General features: G+C 41.0%; 1 protein-coding gene across 1 annotated transcript in view; it reads left to right on the top strand.

Annotated features, from left to right (window-relative positions):
- The window catches only part of LOC123519070, a 326,293-nt gene that overhangs the window by 299,676 nt on the left and 7,329 nt on the right, over positions 1 to 19,288 (top strand). The window contains exons 10-13 of the mRNA XM_045280247.1: positions 10,118 to 10,265; positions 17,239 to 17,535; positions 17,769 to 17,888; positions 18,664 to 18,734. Of these exons, the coding sequence (XP_045136182.1) occupies positions 10,118 to 10,265; positions 17,239 to 17,535; positions 17,769 to 17,888; positions 18,664 to 18,734 (636 nt within the window). The remainder of the gene's footprint in view (positions 1 to 10,117; positions 10,266 to 17,238; positions 17,536 to 17,768; positions 17,889 to 18,663; positions 18,735 to 19,288) is intronic.

Below are 19,288 nucleotides of genomic sequence, written 5' to 3'. Positions count from 1 at the left end.
AAATAGAACATTTGGCAATAACTTAATGGCTAGCCTATTTGTAAGCAAAGCTTTTAAGGCATGTAGAAGATAATCCATGAATATTGATAAGTACACAATAGTATACAAAATGTATATGTAAAGATTTTGGGATTACATATAAATGATATTAGAAAAATAAAATAAAAGAACAGAATGAAAATAATGTGATAATAACAATAATAATAATAATAGTAATAAAAATAATAACACTAATAGCAACAGCAATAACAATAATAATAATAAGAAGAATAACAACAGTATTAATGATAACAGTATTAATGATAACAGTAATAAAAAAATAAAAATAAAAATAATAATAATAAAAACTAAGATGATAATAATAACAAAAAGCTTTGAGATAGAAGGTACCCCAAAGAGTATCCCCTTTAGCCCATAAATTCCCGTGAAAAGCCCACATGGTATAAATGAAAAAAAAAGATGAATGAAGGTTGTACTGTGATTGTCTAGCTATAACATACAGGATTAGAATTAACAATCTAACTACTTGACTTCATTTTTACACACACAAGTGTTGCCCACAATCACGCTCATCTACTACTAGCTACTATTCCAGCACCTGACTTGCCTTATAACTTCCCAGCATTGTGTTCCTTAATTCGAGTTCACGCTATGTTCTCCCATAGCCTTCCCTTGGCTGGAAAATCTAGAACTCCCTCCAGTCCCTTTACACCTTTAAAATACTGTTGCAATCCCTTTCTCTCCGTTTCAACAACAAGTGTGTAAAGTGTATTAAGGCAACGTAAGCTTCTCTAATCTCTCTCTCTCTCTCTCTCTCTCTCTCTCTCTCTCTCTCTCTCTCTCTCTCTCTCTCTCTCTCTCTCTCTATCTATCTATCTATCTATCTATCTATCTATCTATCTATCTCTATCTATCTATCTATCTATCTATCTAAGAAGATAGACAGATAGGTAGATATATAGATATAGATAGATAGATAGACAGACAGACAGACAGACAGACAAACAGATATATATATATATATATATATATATATATATATATATATATATATATAGAGAGAGAGAGAGAGAGAGAGAGAGAGAGAGAGAGAGAGAGAGAGAGAGAGAGAGAGAGAGAGAGAGAGAGAGAGAGAGAGAGAGAGAGAGAATTCTTTAGCAACCCAAGCACACGGGAAAACTTCGCATTATTTCTCGATACATTCCATAAAGCTAAAAATATGATATCCTTATGTGCAGTCTAAAGCTTTTCTCTCCTTTATGACATACTCTATTATTTCTAATGGAAAAGGCAATGCAAGAGCGACAATCACGGCATTGATTTAGTGTTACGTTAAAACTAATAGTAATGGTGTTTGAATAGTAGAATGCGCTAACATCAAAGCTTAACAAATCTACCATGTGATAATTGGTGATATTGATGATTCAACGGTTAACTTATGATCGCTGAGTCATTGGGGAGCAATAAAAGATGAGATGAATTTATGGATAAGGACGGTAAGCTTTAACAAGTAAGTATGTTTCAAGTAGGGCCTGCCATGTGTAGGTTTGGTGACTTCATACACCGCCCCTTATCTTCTTCTGTTACTATAATGATGATAATGTATGTGAAAAAGTGGATATGGAAATTTCACGCATTGGTGTCACTTGTATTACCTCTCATCATCGTGCCAAGTCCTCGGCTATTGTCGTTTATCACAAGAACAGGAGTCTTCAAATCAGTCTCGTCTCGACATACACGCTGGTTCTCTAAAGAATCGGCCCATGTAATCCAAAACCAATAGTCACTCCAATGGACTCTCCTAGTAACCATATTCCCTCTCGTTTCCAATATATAGTGGGCCATTTTTTCCCACTCCTCCTTCTCGCTCTCTTTCATCTCAGTTCCGTCCAGCGTTTCGTTTTTCCCGCCCTTCCGTCCTTCCGCCCCATTCCCCGCCCGGCACACCCAGGGACGGCAAGACGGATGCTGCAAGACTCCGATGCGATTCAATTCCTGACGGGGAAAAATTGTCCTTCAAGATCGATCGTGTTTGTTAATGTTGCTGGGAGGTGGTGGAGGTGGAAATGATGGTGGTGGTGGTAGTGGTGTTGGTGGTGGTGGAGGTGATGGCGGTGGTGGTGGTGGTAAGGAGGGATATTGGTAGTGGTACATATTCCAATATCAGGCTGCATTAACACTGCTTTAGTCCCACTTCGCGTTATTCAGCATGGCAAGCCACTACTCGGCAGAACAAAGTGCCCACGTCGCATACAAAACGTTTAATGTTATTTATTTTCGCAGCTGTCATGTGGTGTGGTATAGGTTCGCTAGTAATCGAGGTTGGCACGCGTCGTGTTGTGTTACTATGATGTGCCGGAGTTTCATTTCCAGAGCTGATGTTGTCTACCGCTAAAACGAAACGACATGAAAATAAAACGGTGACATGATGAAAGCGCCACGTGACAAAAAGTGCGTTTAAAATTAGAGTTTTGAGCTTTTGGACATCCATTACCCGGCACATGAGGTCTCTGCTGATTGCCGCGAGACTCTTGCCGCTCGTCAGAAAAAGATATCAATTTTCAGCCTCCCAAATAAACACAGTTCGTGCAGATATTCACCATTTATTTTATCTAGCTTGATTTTTCTACAATATACATGCAGTGCTTCCTGTGTAAGCTTGAAATAATCAACTTGCTGATTTTAAAGCCCTGATTTTGTCTACGTGGATTTAATGCAATGATTGAAATAGTAAGATAAAGATGGATAATGCTATGCTGTACTGCTATTCCCGCACATAAATCTGTCGTCGATAGATAAACAAAAAATCAAACAAAAAAAGCAGAGATTTATTACATTTGTTCTTTTAATATTCTTTTCTAGACTTTTGGGCACAGATATCATATGGTTTTTGCACTTTTTTTGCTAGATTATTTATGGCATTATCTTTGTCCTCTGAAATCTATGACAATATTTACTGAAAAATCAGTAAAACATATATATATATTCTTAGTATTCTTTCGCTCTTTTATATAAAACTGACAGCAGATTAAAGAAAATTTGTTTTGAACAATTAAGTGTAAATACACTACCATTATCTAGTAAAGTACACCATATTACAAAAAAAAAAATTCTGCATTTTTCAAATTAGTTATTAACACGATCGTTAGGCAAGTTGGGTGTATTGACATTTGCTTCCCCACTCATGAAACATAAAATATTCACATCTGCACATCAGGCTCCTGCGCTGTGCACACTCCTCCTCGCTGTTCCACCTCCACTACTGCCTTAGAGCTCAATCTTTCGCAAACATAGGCAAAAAGAAGAAAAAAAACATACATATTTAATTTCCAGTAATAGCTCACGTATTCTTAACATTTATTCAGCTTGCCTCGAGGTTGACTATAAAGACCTTGAAATTATGAGTCTATTGCTATGGTTCTGCCGGGAAAGGGACGTAAGAGGAGTAAGAGGAAGTATCGTTAAGCTCAGAAAACGTTCACTGAGGAAAGCATGTGTGTTGAGAGCTCAGGATTTTGCTCTGTCTTTTGTAGGTAGGTTGGTTGCTCTCTCCCTCTCCCTCTCTCTCTCTCTCTCTCTCTCTCTCTCTCTCTCTCTCTCTCTCTCTCTCTCTCTCTAACAATAATTGAGACGGTGATGATACAGAGATGATGAAAATTATCAAAACATTAGCTTTCAATAAAACTCATTTTGTAACAGAAGTTTCCTCTACAAATAGTAAAAGTTATTTGCCAGCATCCAGGTCAAATATCAGCCTCAAAAATATATACAAATTCAGCATATGCATAAAACAACATTAAAGAAGCAAATAAATAAATAAATAAATAAAGGCCAATATAAACAGCTTAGGCTTAAATTTTGTCTGGTAAACATTTCCCGATTTTTAGTTGTGGTTGCTGTTTTTGTTGTTGGTGGGGGTGTTATTGTTGTTGTTATATATGAAGTTATTGTTCTTTCTTTTTATTCTTAATTGCTTCTGCTTTCCTTATTCTCTTCTTCTTTTGCTTCTTCTCCTTCGTCTTTTATCTCTCTCCTCAGAAAAAAAAAGAAAACAAGGAGAGCTGTAAGAAACCACCAAACCTAGAAGTGAGAGTCCTCCTATCAAACATACGCACACCTATTTCTATCTGTCATCCCCATCCATACACCTATCTAATCCTTCATTAGTGCTTCTGTCACCACCAAACTTAAACTTCATGTTCGAAAAAGATTCTACATATCGTATCCTTTACATGGCGTCACTCAAGGAAACAAAATCGAAAGAAAAGTAGAATATACATAATTATCAATACTACTATCCCTTCTCTCTCTCTCTCTCTCTCTCTCTCTCTCTCTCTCTCTCTCTCTCTCTCTCTCTCTCTCTCTCTCTCTCTCACCAAGGCGAGGATGAAACGAACACTGTAGATAAACCGGAACAAATAACTCCAGTGTCACGTAACCTTTGAGGCGTTTCTTCATCATTTGTCTCCCGAGCTTTGTCTCGGCTCTACCAAAAAGGCCGAGGTGATACAAAGAGGGAGCCAGGGAAGGACAAAAAGCCTCGGACAAGAAAGAAGGGACGGCAGGAAGGGCAGGCTGAGAAGGGAATTAAGATGACTGGAAGTGAACAAAGAGTTATACGAGGGTGAGAAAAAAAAGTTGTATTGGGTAGATATGAGTTGTGATTCTCTCTCTCTCTCTCTCTCTCTCTCTCTCTCTCTCTCTCTCTCTCTCTCTCTCTCTCTCTCTTAAGCTCGACATCAAGGGAAAGACAATCCATACCCCTTTTTTGTTTCGCTCTAAAGAAGCCATTGATTTCTATCCCCCCACCCTCAGCGCGACAAAAACAAGATACACACAGAAGGCGTTGAAGGAGCTCTGTCTCTCCCTCAAAGCCAGACTAATTGCAGAAGTTGTGAAATTGACACCCGAAGAGCAATTATATGATAGATAAGAACATAAGAGGAGGGAATCGAGAGAAAAAACGGAATAGCAAAGGAATGGTAAATAAGAGAAATAATAGGGAATGGTAGAAGGTGGTTTTGTGTACTGGAAAAAGAGAAAAGAAAGATATAAAGGAAGATAGAGGGCGGGGATTTGAGGGCAATAAATTGAGGAAATGAAAGGAGAGAATAATAGATAGTGATTTGATAGAACTGAACAGAGGAATAGGAGAGGAACAGATGATTTAAGAGAGGAAAGTAGGAAATAAGAAGAAGAAAAGTAAGAACTCTACAAACTGAGACGGTTAAAGAGAAAAGCAACTTCTCTTTTTATTCTTCTTATTCCTCTTGCCTAACCCCGTGATTCATATACCTATCACCTCAGGATCAGTGTTTACGCTTGGGTATTATGTTACGTATCATTAATCAACACCCTGAGAGTTTAACCTTTAATAATCTCACTTAATCTTTCCTCCCGAGTACATCATTAAGATAAGAATTTATTGCTCCTCTTCCGTTGAACATAAAAGTGGTTACGCAAGTTTCAGCTTTTTCGGTACATCTTAGTTAATCTCATATGATTATTCTTCCCTTAACAGAGAAATAGGAAGCAACCTCTCAAACGTCTGGTGCAGAGGAAAGGGTTCAGATGGCCAAGAATTGTTAAAGTTGACAAGTAGGTAGAAAAGTGGTATAAAGAAGATAGGGTAAAGAAAGATCAGGAGAAACACAAGAAAGAAACGTAAAGGATAAGTTTGAAATATAGTAAAAAGTAAAAGGAAGAAAATTACATGAAAAAAAACTTGTACAGAAGTAACAAAAACTAAGTGGGGGAATTATGAGTGTGGAAAAAATAAACGGATGCGAAGGAATCGATCAAGAAAGAAAAAATCAACCTAACGAAAAACTTATTGTGGATAAGTAAAATAGCCAAGGAAGACGACCAGGAAAGAACAGATAGGGAAAGAGTAGTAGGAACAGAAACAAAAAGAGTAAATTTGTGAGAATTACTTTTAAGAGAAAGAGATATTAAAGAACCCGCTTCCCCCCTGACCGAAAAAAAAAACAGGCAAGAAAACAGATAAGCAAAGCGGACGGGAGGAAAATCCAAGAAAGAAATAGAAACCATGATGAAAAAAGAGAGAAAAAAGACTGAAGAGAAAAGAAAAAAAGCACGAAATATGTGCAGAGTGTTAAAAGTAAATACAAGAGGGGCAGTGAGCGGATATTACGGTGTTATAACGAGGATCAGTGAGAGTCATTAGTCACTATGAAACTCTTCCCCCACACCCTCCACAAGAGCGTCCCTTGAGTGGCGCAGTGATGAGCCTCTTTTCTCACCCTGTCCCTCCAAAGGTTCCGCTGCTGCGCTCACTCTCTCCACCCAGAATGCTCAAGTTAGGCTTATATTCTGGATCTACATTAATGGGGGTTTCTTATCATTATTATTCTATTTATTTCATTTGTTTATTTTTAGGTGGGAAGGGGATTCTAGACTCGTGGATGTGAAAACTATTCCGGCAGAGCAATATAGTTATTTTAACCCCTTCGGTGCTATGACGCGTTTTCATACTCATTCTGCTTACCGTTTGGTGATTTTATACAGCTTCAGAAACTCATGTTGGGATTAAAATAATGAAGATTGTGACCATTAATCTTTTAACTTCATACACCCTTCCTAATGTTAATAAAATGATCTAATCGTACACAAATCTCAAGGTAAAAGGTATCCCAGTATTGAAGAGGATAAACCACTCACTATTATTTATTACGTCTTTCATGAGTCACTAACACCACTTGGACATTTCTTCTCATTCCTCTGCTACCTCCAAACGTTATACTGGCTGGAAATTGTAAAATCTATTGCTTTTCTTCATTTTTTTTTTCTCTCTTCTAATAAGTGCATATCGCAGAAGGAAGTGTAAAAATTCAAATCTTTTCACTGATATGGTCATCTGTTAAGAATCAGAACCATACTATGTAAGGACAAAGAGAAAACTAAAATCCAAGTGTGGTCAAGTAACTAATGGGGTTTTAGGGCCATTTTTTCTATGCAGTATACATATCATGACTTGGATAGCAAGGAATCAGTAAATTTGAGGAAAAGAAGGTTAAGGAAAATTGAGAGAGAGAGAGAGAGAGAGAGAGAGAGAGAGAGAGAGAGAGAGAGAGAGAGAGAGAGAGAGAGAGAGAGAGAGAGAGAACACAAAAGAGCAAAGTAACCTCAAACTCTATACGTCCCTCTTACTGATCATCGATTACTCTCCTCACTTCCACTCCTGCGTAAGAATAAAGCTTCTTTTTTACGGGAGGGAAGCATGGATTTAAAAGCCCGCAGCGACCATGCGAGGGGATGAAAAAACAGCAGGATTTCGTGGGTGACAGGCGATGGAAGAATGTCTGGCCGGTGGTTTTGTTTAGAGGGGAAAAGGGTAAAGGAGAGATGAAGGGTTGATGAATGGAGGGAGTGTTTGAGTAAAGGAATAAATACGACTATGAAAAGTGAGAGAGAAAAATATAAACGTGTGCAGGAATGATAGGTGAAGGACTGAATGATTTAATGGAGTGGTGAAGATATGAGAAAAATAACAGGGAAGGGCTGAGATGAAAACTAGTGAACGAATGATCAAAACGAAGGGGAGACTGAACAGCAACCTCTGCTCTCCCCTGCTCGCCAGATATACTTTTATAGATATTCACATTTCCATACTAAACTAGACCACCCTATTACTGAATGAAATAAAGACAGTAATTCCAAAAGCATGAGATGAAAAGGAAACGACTGGTTATAGAAAAGATAACAGGGAGGAGGAGAAGAAAAATATTACCTAAAATTAATGATAACGAAGGAGAAAGAGGAGGAAACCAAGCTAATGAACGCCAGATTTCCACCCTTTACGTACATTCTTGATAAAATGTAAGGAAGGATGTATGCTAAAAATTTTGCAACAGTTTATATCCACTTGCTCTGAAGGTCAAGATGCATTTAAAGCGACATCATTAGCCAGATCATTAACATTCTTGGCAACAGAAATAACCCTATAACAACGACCAAAATAACACCACCACCACAACCACCACCAACAATAACAAAGAGACGGCAATCAGTATAAAAAAAACAATGATCTCGTTGTCCTCTGCAATCAACAAATCCATAATAGGGATGAGTTGATCTTTCCATTCTTTCTCTTCCCTCCAATTCTCCTTCCTCACTGACTAATTCGCGCTGTAACGCATTTAGTATTCAAGCATATACATTCTCTCCTTCTCTCCTTCCTTTCTTTCCACCATTCTTCTTTCTCTATCATTTTTTCTTGCTTAACTGCTTCCTTTATTCTCTAACTCCCTCTGTCTTTCCCTCCTTCCCTTTCCTTTCTCTCCGCCTCCTCCATTGTTCCTTCCCTTCCTCCCAACTCTTTTTTTCATTCATATTACTTTTTCATTCAGAAATATTACAAGCCTTCTATTGCCTCCATGAAAATAAGTACTGCTACAATTCAAACTTTTATTCCTCTTTATACAAGTTTTCCTGCAAGTCAGCCTTCAACCGCATATAAAAATTCCTTGGCATACAATGAAAATCTAAAACTATAATTCCTAATTGTGATAATTTGCGCATTCGTTTAATAACGTGGAGTTAAAACTATAATTCTTGACTTATAATTTGCACATTCTTTTGATAACATGACTTTGTTCTCCTTGTTTTATTGTACATGTTTGTATTGTTGATTCTCTTTGAATGCCTACGTATGTGTGTGTGTGTGTGTGTGTGTGTGTGTGTGTGTGTGTGTGTGTGTGTGTGTGTGTGTGTGTGTGTGTGTGTGTGTGTGTGTGTGTGTGTGTGTGTGTGTGTGTGTGTGTGTGTGTGTGTGTGTGTGTGTGTGTGTGTGTGTGTGTGTGTGTGTGTGTGTGTGTGTGTGTGTGTGTGTGTGTAATTCACCATGGTCGTCTGCTGGTCACCCAGACAGCCTTCCCCATTACGGAGAGAGCTCAGAGCTCATGGACCGATCTTCGGGTAGGACTGAGACCACAACACACTCCACACACCGGGACAGCGAGGCCACAACCCCTCGAGTTACATCCCGTACCTACTTGCTGCTAGGTGAACAGGGGCTACACATTAAGAGGCTCGTACATTTGCCTCGCCGCTTCCCGGGACTCGAACCCGCGCCTTCTCGGTTGTGAGCCGAGTGTGCTAACTAAATGTGTTAACCAACTACACTATGCGACGTGTGTGTGTGTGTGTGTGTGTGTGTGTGTGTGTGTGTGTGTGTGTGTGTGTGTGTGTGTGTGTGTGTGTGTGTGTGTTCACGTTAACCATCTGTTTTATCTGAGTACATCTGAAATCTCTCCCATGTTTTTGTGTCAGTCAGTTTGCCTTTATGTTTATCAGTCTTCCTGTCAGTCTGTCACTCAGCCTGTCAGATTGTCGAAGTCAACACCTATTTGTCATCTGTCTCGTGTCCATACGTTTGTATTCTCCTGACTGTTTTTTTATTATTTTTATAGCTTTTGAAATAGTTGATTTATGAAGTGTTTTGAACCGATACTCTTGTTCCTATTTTCGTTGTCTTACTCGCTTTTTATTGTCTGGTTATTTTTTTTTTCTCTCTCTCTCTCTCTCTCTCTCTCTCTCTCTCTCTCTCTCTCTCTCATGTCCCTCCCTTCCCTCTCCTCCCATTGAATTATCTTCACTCTTTTTGTTGGTGGACTGTCACCTTTAATTTATTTTCCACGTAATTGCAGTTTGAGAAAGCTTCATTTTGCAATGCACCTCTGCACCTCACGTTCTCCCTCGCAAGGCAGAGTCAATGTTTTTCTGCCTCGCGTTTGGTACGCTGCAGGGTATTTACTTTCATCTACCACCATGGGTTTGTGGCAACTTGTACCATTCAGAATATTTTTTATGAGTAAATGAAGGAGAGAGATTGTAAAAGTAAATGATTACTAAGACCATAATTTCTATGTTTAAGAGAGTATCACATATAAAAGAAAATGGGGAGGTTTGCAGTCTACATATAAACTAATCTGAGGATCAAAGAGTACCGACATATTGTATATGAATTAGCAATGACAATAATTCATCTTTCGTTCTGTCTCAACGTCTACTTTTCCTCCACAGAAACCACGTGTTTAAAATGTGACGAGTAACTCTGGTTTATATCCTCTCCTTGACACTCGCCTTGCCTCGGCAGGTCGGGCACGTTGGACTTGATGGTGGGTGACTCGGCAGTGCTGGATTACCTACGAGCCAACGACCCTGGCTGCACCCTGGCCCGACACGGAGAGGATCTTGTGTCAGACACCTTCGCCATCTCCATGGGAAAGGGCTTCCCCCTCAGGGTAAGTGTGCTTTGGTTTCCCTCTAACGCTAAAACTTTGCGAGGACAGATTTTAAGTTCCTTATACATTTTAGTCATGTCCAGGTACATTCGTCGCAACCATTTACAATTACTTTGTGCCATATTCTGCGCAGCATTTTCACTACTTTCAAAAGACACTAGTTGAGGTTACATAATTTTAAGGTGTTTTTATGGTTCTAGTGAGAGATCAATAAGATTCCTACATTATTAACAAAAGAAATATATAAGAACCCGGTAAACCAACTATGTACATAGGCCTTTGAAATTAATTATCGAAAAAAAAACGTTTCAGAACAAGGTCATTTATTCCACGAGTATCAAGTCCATCAGCAGTAACACATACGTCTCAGGAAAGCAAGCATCAATACACGTCAAGCACGCACGTGTGAAACTCGCACAAGGGGAAGTAAGAGACTGATAATTACTCTCTGAATATCCTCAGTTGCTGGTTGTTGCCGCCAGATACAAGTACTTCGCACCTCTTGCTTCATCCCTCTGTAAGCAATCAAGTCCTTCCCTCGCACAATACCTGCCGCGGCTGCACGTCAAATACTCAAATTACGAATAACACAATCGCCCGCAGTAATACATGTGCAATTCCCAGCAGTGGGCGAAAATTTGACACCGTAAACAATAAAAATTGGGAAAGTGAATCACGCCGCACCTCATTAACACGATAATGGAGTAACTTAAGGAACAGTACGGCGCGTTCTACCATTATCGACCTATCGACCGGAACACATCCAGATGAGCGCGGCGGACCTGCCCAGCATCATAACGCCAAGGGGAGAGGAGAGCGCCTCGGTTCACGCCAGCCAAGCCTTGTAAGCGGTTCGAGTGGACAGTTAGTGCTGGGAAAGAGAGGAACACTGGCGTTTTGCTTGATATTGCACGTAACATCACTCATAAGGCTTTATGTTATGTGCATCGTAAAGTCACAACAAAATAATATTACTATTACTAACTACCACAACCATTACCAAAAGAGATAATGATAATGACATACCGTTTTACATTATGTATATATCTACCACCACCATCTACTACTACTGCTACTACTACTACTACTACTACTACTACTACTACTGCTACCACCACTACCTCCACCACCACCACCACCACCACCACCACCACCACCACCACTACTACTACTACTACTACTACTACTACTACTACTACTACTACTACTGCTGCTGCTGCTGCTGCTGCTGCTGCTACTACTACTACTACTACTACTACTACTACTACTACTACTACTACTACTACTACTACTACTACTACTACTGCTACTGCTACTACTACTACTACTACTACTACTACTACTACTAATTACTACTACTGCAAATGAAAATAATAGTAATTAGCTGTTTCGTCAAATAGGTTAATCTGACAGCCAAATCAAGGCACAAAATACCTCACGACACTAATTACTCTCCCTGCAGACTTGTTAATATCTGGCGTAGGGTTAAAACGCTTCATCCTTGACATACGTGGATGTGGAGGAGGAGGAGGAGGAGAAGGAGGAGGAGGAGAAGAAGACGCGGCAGATCAGTAAATGAAGGCAAATTACAGAGCATAAACTAAATTAACGTCGATTAGAGAGTTAAGAACGTCTCTCTCTCTCTCTCTCTCTCTCTCTCTCTCTCTCTCTCTCTCTCTCTCTCTCTCTCTCTCTCTCTCTCCCTCTCTCCCAAGTAGTATCTTCCAGCTCAGTGGTTCGCTTGATACATTACATCGTTCCTGTTTACCTCCCTCCCTTTCTCTCACCGCTAAACAACTGATAACCTGAATTTTATGGACCAAAGATGCAAGTTTACAATGGGCTTCCGTACCCACTCACCTGCATGTAATTCTTGTCCTCCTCCTCTTCCTCCTCCTCCTCTTCTTCCTCCTCCTCCTCCTCCTCCTCCTCCTCCTCCTCTTTTTCCCCTTCTTCATCCTCCTATTCCTTAATTGATCCTAAACATTCAAAAATAAATTCCTTCCTCTCCGTTCTTCATTGTGTTTCGTTTTCTTTTTCTCTCTTTCCTTTTTTTTTTTTTTTTTTTTTTTTTTTTTTTTGCCTGATCCCTGCTTTCGGTTTATTTTGACTTTTACTCCTCGTCTCTTCCTTTTTTCTCCATCTTCCCTCTTATTTCTCTTTGCAGTTTCTATTTTTGACAGTGGTGTCTTTGGGTAATGTTTTGTTACTGTTGGATTTGTCTTCTTCACCAAACATTCTTTCCTTCTTCTTTGCCATTTTCCTCCTCCTTCTCCTCCTCCTCCTCTTCCTTCTCCTCCTGCTCCCATTCTTCTTTCTACCTAGCTTGGTCTGGAGATTGATCTTTTGTGACAGTTGATGCTCAAGTGATGCAGAAATAACACAGAAACAGATATCCCTGAGCGTCCTATTGTTGTATCTCGGGTTTCCTTTGTTCAGTGTTGGCAGGTCATTACAGACTCGATGGCGGTGAAAGCCAAGTTTGGGGTAAAAATACTCTAACTACTATGAGAACTCTTATGCTCGTAATGTAAGCTGCTGTTGTTTTTCTTTCCGTGCTCGTGTGTGTTATATAAGAGTACAAGGGGAGAGTAATGAGCGTCGCCTTGTGTCCTTGTTTTACTGTAGACGTCGTGTGTTCCTTACTTGTTTCCAGAGAGAGAGAGAGAGTAAACAAGAAGTCGGGTAGTTTGCATACAACGTGGTCATTATGTCGTGTTTACCAGCTGGGGTACACTTTAACTCTTTCGCTGCTTTCGACGAACGGTTTTGTTTATATATTTAGTTACTAAGAAGGAAGAAGGAAGGAAGGAAGGAAGGAAGGAAGAAGAAGAAGGAAGGAAGGAAGGAAGAAGGAAGGAAGGAAGACTTATTTCTAGAGCCACCTCTGAACATTACCCTGGCTTAGAATTGCATTATCATTTTTTTTTCATGTACTTGTTAACATTTTGTGCAGTGGAGCAAGAGATATGTTTTATTATTTTCGAGCTTCCGTCAATTTCCTCTCTCTCTCTCTCTCTCTCTCTCTCTCTCTCTCTCTCTCTCTCTCTCTCTCTCTCTCTCTCTCTCTCACCTGCGCACCCCACCCATTCACCTCCCACACAAATACACACACACATACCTGCGCACCCACCCACTCACCTCCCACTAAAACACACACACACACACACACACACACACACACACACACACACACACACACACACACACACACTTCATGAAAAACACGCCAACCACCACCACCACTACCACCCCCATCACCACCACTACAGGAAAAAAAAAAAAAAGTGAAGGTCAACAACATACTGGATGTTGCTACTGGTGCGGCACAATGTTCCTCCTCTCTACTCTCCCTCACCTGACCTTCCTCTTCCCCATGCACCCTCCCTCGCCTTCTTCCCTGCCGTAGCGAAATACCGTGAAATGTCAGAGCATACATCATATCAGACGGAGGCAAGACATACTTTTTCGTATTTTTTATTGGGGAAGGGACATCAATAAAGTATAGGAACGTATGGCCAGAGTGAGTCGAGGTGACTTCTTTCATTACTCAACAGACACTCATAACGTTCAACCATTTCATTCTCCGGGTTCTCTCTTCTTCATTGGCTTCCTACGACCTTGACCTTCCTTATATCAAAGTGCCTTATGGAATTCGACTTGAGAGAGAGAGAGAGAGAGAGAGAGAGAGAGAGAGAGAGAGAGAGAGAGAGAGAGAGAGAGAGAGAGAGAGAGAGAGAGAGAGAGAGAGAGAAGAAAGAAAGAAAGAAAGAAAGAAGAAAGAAAGAGAGAGAGAGAGAGAGAGAGAGAGAGAGAGAGAGAGAGAGAGAGAGAGAGAGAGAGAGAGAGAGAGAGAGAGAAAGAAAGAAAGAAAGAAAGAAAGAAAGAAAGAAAGAAAGAAAGAAAGAAAGAAAGAGAGAGAGAGAGAGAGAGAGAGAGAGAGAGAGAGAGAGAGAGAGAGAGAGAGAGAGAGAATATGTTCCTCCTTAGACGCCATCGTTTGCAAATAAATTCAGTGCGGGAGGTGCAGTGGAGTGTAGAGGCTCGATAATTTTGGAAAGAGCGTCCCACCAAGGGTAGTGAAGTATCTTAAAATCTGCGTTCCATGAATACAGAAAATATGCCTCTGGAGGGAAGACTGCTGGCGACATGAACTACCCAGTAAACTTAGCGACTCAAGATCGTTCCCTTCCTCCTCCACCTTCACTGAGAACGTCAGTAAATAAGCTCAAATAAAACATTACAAAAGCGCTGGTCCTAAACGTTGGCCGGAGCTCGTTTGACAGGTAACACTGGCTGGAGGTAAGATACAGTGTCTCGCCGCTATACTCGTGAAAAAAAAACAAGGTACGGAGTTTTTTTCATGAGTTATAAGGGAGGATACAATAACACAATTACTACCTGAATCGCCGTATGGCAGAAACACGTACAGGCGATGACAACCAGCAAGGGCGAGGCTACAGCTGTATAGAGGAAACGTGTAGCACTAAAATTTCCAGGTGAAAAACAAAAGCTTCACTCCCACCACTCCCCGGGGTTTGCTCGGGTGCTTGCCTCTTTCCTGAATCACCCGTGAAGCGCAACGTGGAAAGGCAGACACGGGTCACTAAACAGGCCTGAATTCAACGGCTCTGTACCAGTTCTTTCTCTTTGTCATTCTTTTTTATATATATAGCTTTTAAATATTCTCTCTCTCTCTCTCTCTCTCTCTCTCTCTCTCTCTCTCTCTCTCTCTCTCTCTCTCTCTCTCCTCACCTTTTCCCTCCTCGTTTTACTCTTCCCCTTCCTCCATCCCCTCAAGTACTCGCTGTGCTCTTTTTTACCTCCTCGTTCTTTATGGCCTCGACAGTGTACGAGTATAAGGCTGTGGTATTAATCTGCTGACAAAAATCGATAATTTACTGCCACAACCTGTCACAACAAGTAATGAAAGCAACCCCCGCGCACACACACACACACACACACACACACACACACACACACACACACACACACACACACACACACACACACACACACACACACACACACACACACCAAAGCTAACCTGATAATCACGCCTTAAAGAATCGCTCACTACAAGTCATTCTTGAAAGACCACCACCACCATCACCACCACCAAGAGAAGTAGCAATTTCCTAACGCACCACGAAGTTTCCTCGAGTAACGTTAACGGGAATCTGATATTCCGCTGATTTCCCTTCCCCGGATACCCAATACGCGCCGCTTCCTCTTACTCTACAAGGATTATCTGGTGCGTACCTAACACAACTTTCTCTTCCTTTCAATGATTTTTCACGAGCGCATTTTTCTCCTTTAAAGTTCTGTGTTTTATTTTGTTTTTTTTTTCACGAAAGTTAAGTCTAGCGGCATGTCAAGGATAGGGCTTTATGAGGTCGTCAGATCCACAATGGGGCTGTTTGGGGTGTCGACCGTCACCCCATTGCCCGGATGGCTCCTTCGGCCCGTCAGGAAGCCAGGGGAAGAATTGAGATGACGCACGCTCTCTCTCTCTCTCTCTCTCTCTCTCTCTCTCTCTCTTATAGCAACCTTTATTTATTTTTAACCATTATCTCAAAATTCACATTTTCTACCACACACACACACACACACACACACACACACACACACACACACACACACACACACACACACACACACACACACACACACACACACACACACACACACACACACACACACACACACGCGCGCGCGCGTTCATCCCTCTGTCTTCCTGCCATCACTTCAAGCAACACATGAAAGTTTGCCTCAGTCTCTCGCCCGCCTGCTAGGCTGCCCGCCTGCCGCCTCCTTCCCTTCTCTGTCTGAACCTGCGTCAAATACAGCCAGCCGAGCGCACAACACATATGTAAACAAAATTGATACATGTAAATAAATAGTAGATAAAATCAGACTGAGCTATGAATGACATATGACTTTTTTCAGCAGTGTATATATGATCTCTCTCTCTCTCTCTCTCTCTCTCTCTCTCTCTCTCTCTCTCTCTTCTCTCTCATACACCGAGAATAGAGTATCGAACACATCAAAACCCAACTTCGGTTTAGACTCAGAGTTTCCCTGACGTCTGCCGCAATGACAGGCGGCGCGCTGGAGACGTGTTTGGTCGACTTGTGTGTGTGTGTGTGTGTGTGTGTGTGTGTGTGTGTGTGTGTGTGTGTGTGTGTGTGTGTGTGTGTGTGTGTGTGTGTGTGTGTGTGTGTGTGTGTGTGTCAGAGGCAGAGAGGTGGCTCAATGCACCCAGTCTGTACCATAGGAAAGAGGAGAGAGAGAGAGAGAGAGAGAGAGAGAGAGAGAGAGAGAGAGAGAGAGAGAGAGAGAGAGAGAGAGAGAGAGAGAGAGAGAGAGAGAGAGAGAGAGAGAGAGAGAGAGAGAGAGAGAGAGAGAGAGAGAGAGAGAAAGAGAGCACTAACATCGAAAGGTATCGCAGCTTCTCGTTCCTATTTGCTGTTAATTGTAGCATTGCATATTTACATTTGGCAGCTAGCTTCTATATTTTCTACTTATATAAGTAGCTTCATGAGAAAAAATAGAAAATAATCATTGTTTTATATGAAACGGAGATCATAATGAAAAGTAAAGAGCACGGCAGGGACTGGGAGGTGCGGTCGATATGAAGGTCACCAGTACAGGATTAAACCGTCAACGGGTCTCTTAAGAACAATTGACGAGATGGGAATGTTCGGGCCAGCGTGGAGAGGAAGCCCTGACACACTTTCCAGCCGAGTGTTCTGTGACCAAGAAGACGGTTAATGAGGCGTAACGGAATATTTTTAATTTATGATAGTAATGTTTCCACTTTGTAAATTAATATCTATGAATATTCATGATTCCATTCTGACAGTAATTTTCTCCCTTTGCTCCGAAATCTCGTTCCAGCGCATGCCGACTCTCATCTTTATTTGTCGTGTTTTCATCTTTTCCTGTTGAATAAAATCGCTTCTTCCGGCAGGTGAAGATCAATACTATTCTGGCGAGGTACTTGGCGTCGGGTCACCTGGACCACCTCAAGCACAAGTGGTACGGGGAGCTGCCTTGCTTCAACAGGATCTCCGCGGATTTGTACAAGCCGCAGGCTCTCGAAATCAGCACGGTGGGCGGCGTGTTTCTCATGCTCACCCTCGGCATCGGGGTTGGTATCTTCCTACTGTTCCTGGAGCATCTCGTGTACCGCTACGCCCTGCCCACACTTAGGACCAAACCCAAAGAGTCTGTGTGGCGGAACAGAAACCTCATGTTCTTCAGTCAGGTGCGTCATCTCACGAACATGATGTTACAATGAGGGCAGTGCATATGATTGCTTGTAAAACATCAATTTTTAAGTGTTCACGAATTCTGTCACGCTGTTTTCCTAATCTGTATTTTAGTGTTGTTCTCATGGTTTCCATATCGCCTGTTACGCAGGTTTGTCTAACTATTTCCATAGAGAAGGTACCATCAAATGGCATAGAGGGTTATTATTTCAATCTATCATCTCCATAGAAACTCTACAAGTTCATCAACTGCGTAGAGTTGGTCTCACCGCACCACTCGGCCAAGGAGCTCGCCAACAGCCTCCGCACCGGCCAGATCATGGGACTGTTCCAGAAGTCCGTCAAGAGGGTAAGTTTTGGCGGAACACCTCCCCTCTTCAGTGTGATGCAACTAAACAGTTTTCATGGTCGTGGCAAGGGAGACTTTCAGGGTGGCTCAAGAACAGATGGATGGCAAACCACTTGGGTCTCACTCAATGTTGCTGCTCATTTCATAACAATAACTACATCTGATATTCACGAGAGACAGTTCTGTGTTCAAGCACGAAAACTTCGAAGGCTACACTAATTCTCAAGCTTATATACACAACTAGAATATTTATTATGATGGGAAAGAGTGCAACATCAAGCAAAGCATTCTTAAATCACCAAAAACTAAGCCAGAACAGCCACTTATTGAGGAAACACATGCTTCAGACTTGAACCACTTGGAACACTGTCTTAATACGATGAGCCACGCCCATTATCATCCATCATGTGCTGACGCTGCCCAGTCAGAAGAAATTAATGACCCCCAAAACTTTCAGTAATCAACTCAGTCCACTAGCTGTTATCACCTGCGTCGTGACTCTTTCCTACATGAATCTTCTTCCAAGCATTTTAGAGTTTATGACGCCTTCAGCAAACAACCAAACAACGCAAAAATAAACAATTACCTCTATAATAAATCTTTACACTTAGGAAATTAAAAGGAAACATTTCTTACTAAAAATGCCATGGAAGTTAAAGCAAAACGAAGTGACTTGTTTATTAGTGTTAGTATCTTTGCATGAAGGAATAATTCTATAAGTAGTTTAGGTTTCTATACTGCAACAGTCGTCTAACGAGACACTACTAACTTGCAGAAGGAGAACGAGCAAAGGAGGAGGAGGAAGAGTAAAGCGCAGTTCTTCGAGATGATCCAGGAAATCAGGAGGTGAGTCTCAGTGCTTATCGTTAAACTTTTATCAATTATTATTTATTATTCTTTCATTTATTTTACCAAGATCACCAATAAAAAGAACTATCATCTCTCTACCATTACTATTACTGCTGCCACTACCACAACCACCGCCACAGAAACCACTATCATCTTTATGCTTAACATTCGATTCCTAGATCTACGGTACTCATTTATCTATCAACTCTCCCCTTTCTTCCCTTATTTTACCAAGATACAATCTCTCTCTCTCTCTCTCTCTCTCTCTCTCTCTCTCTCTCTCTCTCTCTCTCTCTCTCTCTCTCTCATAAAGCCCATCACTGTCACTGTCATTCCGTTCACCACCACCTGATAACTGATAGAATTACCTATTATATTTGGAACCTTGCTCTGCGAACAAATATTAAAGATTCATTATATTTGGACATGCTATTGTTTCTTAAAGTTAAAATCTATTCTAACACATTTAGTATCTTTATGGTTATTTTTGTCGCTGCAAAAAATACACTAGGCATCACAGTTACCATGGATTTTTCCTTTCCCTTCAATCT

The sequence above is a fragment of the Portunus trituberculatus genome, chromosome 44 (assembly GCF_017591435.1).
Source record: "Portunus trituberculatus isolate SZX2019 chromosome 44, ASM1759143v1, whole genome shotgun sequence".
Lineage (NCBI taxonomy): Eukaryota > Metazoa > Arthropoda > Malacostraca > Decapoda > Portunidae > Portunus > Portunus trituberculatus.
This window is presented reverse-complemented; position numbering and strand designations above follow the sequence as displayed.